A 6,852-nucleotide genomic window follows, 5' to 3' on the forward strand; every position below is an offset into this window, starting at 1 on the left:
CATCACGTCGAGCATCTAGCAATGGTTTTGGCAAATCAGATGACGCCTTCACACTCACCGTAAAGATATATAAGAGCGTATGTCCAAAGGCTTTTTTGCTCCAAGATACGCCCTCAGCAACTGCCCAAGTACGTTGATACGGCTTGAAATTCTTTAGTGATCTTTTTTTTTCACCACCGAGCCGCCATTTTGTTTGAATCTCTACCACCGAATAATCAAAAATCTAAGCGCTGATTGGTTTCTAATTGTGAAGCAGGAATTCTTATCGTTGATTGGTCAGATTTTTCCCGCGGATGTTTATTGGCTGAAGTTTCCCGTATGTTACAAAATAAACCAATCATAGGTCTTGTCAGCATGGCAGCTCGATTTCCTTCTGCTGCATTGTAGGAGTCGTGAGGGGCTTTCAAGATCACTTTAGACATACTTTTTCACGTCCTTTTAAGAGTAATTGTGTTTACAAAAGTATTCCACCAAGAAAATTGACTAAAATTGTGGATTGTTGCTCAGAAAATATTTGTTCTTATTCGAAGGTACGTAGCATTGTTCCCTGAACGTTGTTACTGAGTACCCCTCAATATCCCCCAAGCTGACCTAAGCCGACAAAAATGGAGGCAGAAGCAAGCATCGGATGAATCACAAAATCACCGGAATTTCGGTGTTATCTTCCTAGAGAGGAACGATCATTCGATCACAACTTTTCTAAGACATTACAAGGAACTTAGAAGACGAAGATGGGGACTGAGATTCAGGTAGAAATGTTGTTACTTGTATGCCAGTTGCGTAGTTTTCCAAATCTTGCATAGTAAACGTGTGAACAACTCTCATGATTGTGATGGGAGGGTGCCATGACTAGAAGGGCTGGGATTGTCTTCTTTTCCAGTCCTCATAGATTTGTTCAACATTGTAGATGGAATTCTTAACGATCTAAGTCCTGACTGAATTTTAGTCAAGTGTCTGCCTGATTTACGTCAAAAACTGCAAATGAAAAGGTGATGTGGATCATGGTTACACCCATGATTCTCATCAAATACTTGAAATCCTAGACGATGTGAAAAGTTGACAAGAAGTCTAAAGATGGACTCTACACTAGCAGATATAGCTCTGCATGTGGCACACGTACAGTAGGACACAAAGAAAGAAAGAAACGTACATGTAGTATCTCCGTCCATTTTGTATATTTCGTGGTGTCAGATTGGTAAATTATCTTGGCTGGTCCCTGGGTCATAATTTGGTCTTGAAAAGCATCCTGCATGGGTGTCGATAGAACTGAAATTCCAAACCTGTTACTGTTAGGGTTAGGTGGTACCAGTCGTTACCTGCTACAACATGTACCAGAAACAAGAACACACTAACATTATGATGTCATTTTCAGTTCCTCTCATTTTAGTATGACCCCAGTCATGTTGTTTATTTAGTAAAGTTGGTTTGAGTCATGTACTAGTAATCATTGTATGACACATTAGAAGCCACAACAGAAGCCACACCTCCAGACATGCACAGATGAAATCTTTTGAAATCTTTATGGTACTGATAGTTAATAGAGGAACTCAGAACTCTAGGATGAGTCTACATAGATTGTATTTACCACTGATGAATATTTCTGTGCTGATTCCCAGGTCCGAGCGATGTATGACTTTGATGGAGTCGCCGACAATGGCGAGCTCTCCATCCGTGCAAACGAGATCCTGACAGTGACCAGGCAGGACATCGGAGACGGTTGGTGGGAAGGTCGCAACGTGCAAGGAGAGGTTGGATTTTTCCCGGAGGCGTATGTAGAGACACTTCCCAGTGTTCCCCAGCCTCCAGCAATCCCTGCACGAAATCAGAGCTCGTATGGCTCCAGTGGGGTTGGCGGCCAAGCCAGCAGCTGGGATGACTCCTCGTACAACCAACAACAATATCAGAAAACGACATACAGTTCGTCCTACAGCTATGGGCAGACAGCCACAGACGGCGGTGGAGAGCAGGCGTACAATTTCTCCAACTCACAGGACGATGATGGCTGGGATGAAGACTGGGATGACGACACAAGCAGCAACTACAGCGACAGGAGAGCGTCTCAGCAGGACCCGGACGAACTCACGGGGGACGGAGTGTTTGGCTTGTCCGTGCCCAACCGTCAGCAGCCCAGGAAGCCGTCGTCCCACTCTCAGTCGAGTTCCGCAGACGCGAAAGGGTCGGGGACGATCCGTAAGAGTCTGAACAGATTCACGGTGTTCGTGAAGTCAGGAGGAGAGAACTACATGCTGGGGTCTGCCAAGGCAACCGTAGACCCCAGGGACAGAATGGAAGTTGTGGAGACACCAGATGGGATACAGTGGGGGAAAAGCCCAGAGGTCTTCAGTGTGGAGATCAAAAACCCCACCAAAGCCACCAAGCTTAAAGGCATGAAGAGTTTCATCGCCTATGAGGTCACACCCACTCACACAAACAGAAGCGTCACTCGCAGATACAAGCACTTTGATTGGCTGTATAACCGCTTGGTTGAGAAGTTCTCCGTGATAGCCATCCCTCCCCTCCCCGACAAGCAGGTCACGGGGCGGTACGAGGAAGAGTTTATCCAGCACCGCATGGCTCAGCTTCAGCTGTGGATGAACCGGATGACGCGGCATTCCATCGTGTCACGGGCAGACGTCTTTCAGCATTTTCTCAGCTGCGGGGATGACAAGAACACGTGGAAGGCGGGTAAACGCAGGGCGGAGAAGGACAACCTCATTGGCGGGAGCTTCTTCCTGGCCATCGAGACGCCTTCCACTCCACTGGACATGCAGGACGTCGAACAGCAGCTGGACAACTTTGGCAAGTTTGTCAAAAGTATGGATGACAGTGTGAAAACAGTGTACAATACAGCCCACGACAGCTCCAAGAAGCATGTCGGGCCGTACAAACGGGAATTCCAGAAAGTCGGAGCTGCCTTCAACGCGCTGAGCACGTCCTTCGAACTGGACAATACGCCGAAATCGCGACCTTTAACAGAAGCAATAGCATTTACGGGAAGGGCGTACGATGAAATCGGCCTCCTCTTCTCCGAGCAGCCAAAGAATGATTTACATCCTTTCATGGATGCCTTGCACGAGTACAGGGGCATCATACCAACGTTCCCGGACATACTACAAGTCCATAAAGGAGCCATGGGGAAGTTCAGAGAATGCCAGAAGCTGCAAGAGGAGGGGAAAATGGAAGCGTCCGAGGTGGAAGGAGTGCAACAGCGGTTAGAGACCATCTCTTACGCCACCCTCGCTGAAATGAACCACTTCCATAAGGAACGCATCGGAGACATCAAAGTCATGATGCAAAACTATCTCCAGCAGCAAATAGCCTTCTACCAACAAGTCACCTCCAAGTTACAAGAGGCGTTGATTCAGTACGATAATGTCTAACCCACATGTACAATGCACCCTTTGAGGACTCCTTGTTTGTACAATACTTGGAGAATGTTGACATAAGATAGCAGCCACAAACATTATTGCTGATAACCTGTGGTCCTTTGGTTTTATTCAAAGACAGAAGGAGATAGCATGTCCTGACTATAGAGCTACTACATAACTGTATATGTAAATAAATGCAATGTGTTTAGCTCCAACATTTTTAAACCATTGAGAAGAATTTTTGTTGTTTTACAGAGCTGTCAGGTAGTTTACTTTGACGAATATGTTTTAAGTCTTGCATTTTTACATATCAAGAGAATTTATGTTTGTATGTTAGTTTATCTGCCAGTGTTGTGCCAAGAAATATACAGGTAAGGCTTCCAATAGAAATTTAAAAGTTGCTGACAAGACATTTACCTTGCAGATAAGATGTTGATCCATCCTCAGCCTTGAAAGATACCGTAACTGTAAGAGCAGGAATTGGATATAAGATCATAGATGATAGGGGTTTGAAGAAATTAAGTTGAGTGGATAGCTGGACAGGGTCTGACTGAAATTCGGTCAGGTAAACGCCGTCCAGAAAGCTATTACGAATGTATTTTAGTTTTACCTGACTAAAAGGTTATCAAATACTTGTTCCCAGGAAAGTGATTACTGATAGCTGGGAACATCCCTGCTATGTAGGTCAACAAGATTAGTCGTGGAACTGTCCTGTTGCCATTTATCATGTTGATAAATGTCCCAGCAGGATAAATAGATGTATAATTTATGTTTGGTTAAGGTACATGTATTACCATTGAATGTGGCTTCATACAGTTATGAATTAACGACTTATAAAATGATTAATACATTTTTTAGATCAGTTTAGGTGTATCGTTAGTGGTGGACTTCATAATCACATGTACATATATACATAAGTATAGATATTAACTAAAAGGATGTAAGTTTTATCTGTAAAGGAGTTACCAATATGAACTGATAGCAGAACCTTAGATTTAATCTAAACCCGTAATTCTTTTGTTTTCCACCATTTCCCTCCATTGAGACAATATAGAAGTATACATGTATCCCAAGGAAGCCTTGAAGAAATAAGTCTAACAGTAGCTGTCAGATATGTAGAGAAAGTCCTGTAGATGATTGAAGTTTGCCCATTGGAAGTGTACTGAGAGTTCTTAACTATGTATCTGCTGGGGTATAGGGACATCATTGCACACCAGAAATTCACACATGCCAAACACAAAGCTACCTTTCAACGAGAGAACTTTAACAAAGGGTCTCACCAATGGATGTAGAAGCACTGGTAAGTTGTGGTGACTCACTTAAAGGAGAAAAACAACACGGAAAGAGAGCTTTACGAAAAACACATGTTTTAGTACAACCTGTAGTAGGGATAGCTCTTAGGTGTGTCTTGGTTGCTTTTGAGAGCAACATTTGTATGTTTTTATGCTGTTCTGAGAAATGACTTAGTGATAGCATTGAGGTGACCCATCTTGTGACACCCAGGCATGTCCTGTAGTGCTGCGTATCTATATGTAACTACATGTAGGTCCGGACCTGTACCTGTACCTGAACAATTTGAAAAATTAACATGTGTTCTTCTGAACTTCTTCTATAATTTCAGTATCTTTCTTCAAAGAACATAACTAGGTTTCCTACCGCCAAACTCCCTTGGCCTTGCTGTCAAAACCCCCGGCCTGCCTGAATGATCTATTGCATATTAGTTACGCTGTTCCAAGGTATCACTTTGGTCGCGATTGGTGTTGTATGAGACCATGAGGTCAGGAGATCAGTCACAAAATAAGCACATACTTGGTGTAAATTTATATTGGTACTTCATGACCCGGTATTTTGGACCTGTACCTAATCAGTTTTTACGGTACGCAGCACTAGTGTCCTGACCTACTATACATCACTGAAGAGAGAAGTCACATGTATACCCTTTCTCTTAAACAATTCAAGGAGCATTCAAAGAGTCAAGCCACACCCATATGCCTTGTTTTGAGATGCCTTAGTAGAGTTTTGACTACAATCATATTTAACTACATTGTACAATGGCATTTTTTCTTTTTAAGTATACTGCATGTCAGGAAGTGAAATGAATATTGGTTATGGTTATGTACAAATGTTTGATATCATGTGACATTGAAAAGCTGTGATTAGTGATAACCATAGCATATAAACTGTAAGCAAGCCTGGTCCTGATATTGATATTTTGAGAGTGTGGCAGTTAAATGCTGTAGAGGCACAGGTTTTGATAGTTTTGTTTGTGACAATGGAGTTGCTATTTATGTGAGATTGAAGTCTGGTTTTCGTCATGTTCATATGTTAATTGGTAGCCAAATGTACCAAGTACAGTCAAAACTGCCCAAGAAGACTGATCTGTGGATTGGTGGTCACTTAAGAAAGGATTCTTTATGGTTGTGTCAATGGGAAAATTTATCTAAGGACCAGCAAAAGTGGTCACATCGGCCATGTGGTCCTTATGTGGAGGTGGTCACTTGTACAGATTTGACTGTGCTTAGGTCATAGATTGTTGTCCACAATATCAAATGTACCAGTATGTGAAAGATCATGATATTTTCCCATGTGCATTGTCGACTGATCTAAATCATAGCGGAATATATGAACAATGAATGCATTGTGTTTGTATCAGACTTGTGTGCCCTAACCATGAAGCTATTCTGCAATTTTCTGATGACTTTCGAATGTTCTCTTAAAACCATGTCATTGATTCTTCATAGGCTTGCATTGGTTGTTATACTTGATTTCATTTGAGGCATTCTATGCTTTCTTGTTCCTAGGACAAGTCTGGGTTATGTAACCATTTGATTCTGATTTAAGTGAGAGAATCATAAGAACAAGTGAAAATGTTAACTGATACTTTGATATAATTCAAGCCAATTTTCATGTTTTTTTGTGATTATGATAGTAGGTCTTTACAAACAGATACAGTAGAACATTGTCAAAACAATACATGACTGTATGTATTATGTATCTGTGGTAAATGGCTTTGACTCGATTTTGCAAATACCTGTACTAAGGTCGTAAATTATAACATACTGCCATGATTTTATTGTAGTTTGTTCTGTTGCTTTTACCTTCTAGACATGGTTTTATTTGTGTATTTAACACAAGACTTAACTATTTTTGTATGTAGCCGACATTGCGTGAGCAATTTTATGTTTGTATGTGTCAGTAATATATTTTGGTAGTAGAGTAGCAAACCCCTAGAGTGAATAAAATCTGGAGCTGATGTATTTTGTGTTGGCGTCTATGTCTGATGCAATCTCAATCTTAGTAGATACTCCCAATACTATAGGCTATATGAAGGGCGTCACTGGGAGTGGGCGTGACCAGGGATTTAGGCAGACAGTCTTCCTGTCTGACTCTCAATTGCTCAACTGACATGACTGAGGGAGCTTCCATTAAATAGCCTGGGAGGGAGATGGGGCCGAAAATCAGATTTAAAATCGTCAATTTATTT

At 42.0% G+C, this 6,852-nt stretch overlaps 1 protein-coding gene and 1 long non-coding RNA gene across 2 annotated transcripts in view; both read left to right on the top strand.

Annotated features, from left to right (window-relative positions):
* Window positions 1-6,852, top strand: part of LOC136427343 (uncharacterized) — a 76,929-nt gene that overhangs the window by 48,900 nt on the left and 21,177 nt on the right. The window lies entirely within an intron of this gene.
* Window positions 505-6,621, top strand: LOC136427337 (sorting nexin-33-like). The gene is made up of 2 exons (XM_066416156.1): window positions 505-749; window positions 1,617-6,621. Exons 1-2 carry the CDS (start codon window positions 732-734, stop codon window positions 3,378-3,380), a joined length of 1,782 nt encoding a protein of 593 aa, XP_066272253.1. The 5' UTR covers window positions 505-731; the 3' UTR covers window positions 3,381-6,621.

Source organism: Branchiostoma lanceolatum, chromosome 2 (genome assembly GCF_035083965.1).
Source record: "Branchiostoma lanceolatum isolate klBraLanc5 chromosome 2, klBraLanc5.hap2, whole genome shotgun sequence".
NCBI classification, from domain to species: Eukaryota; Metazoa; Chordata; class Leptocardii; order Amphioxiformes; family Branchiostomatidae; genus Branchiostoma; species Branchiostoma lanceolatum.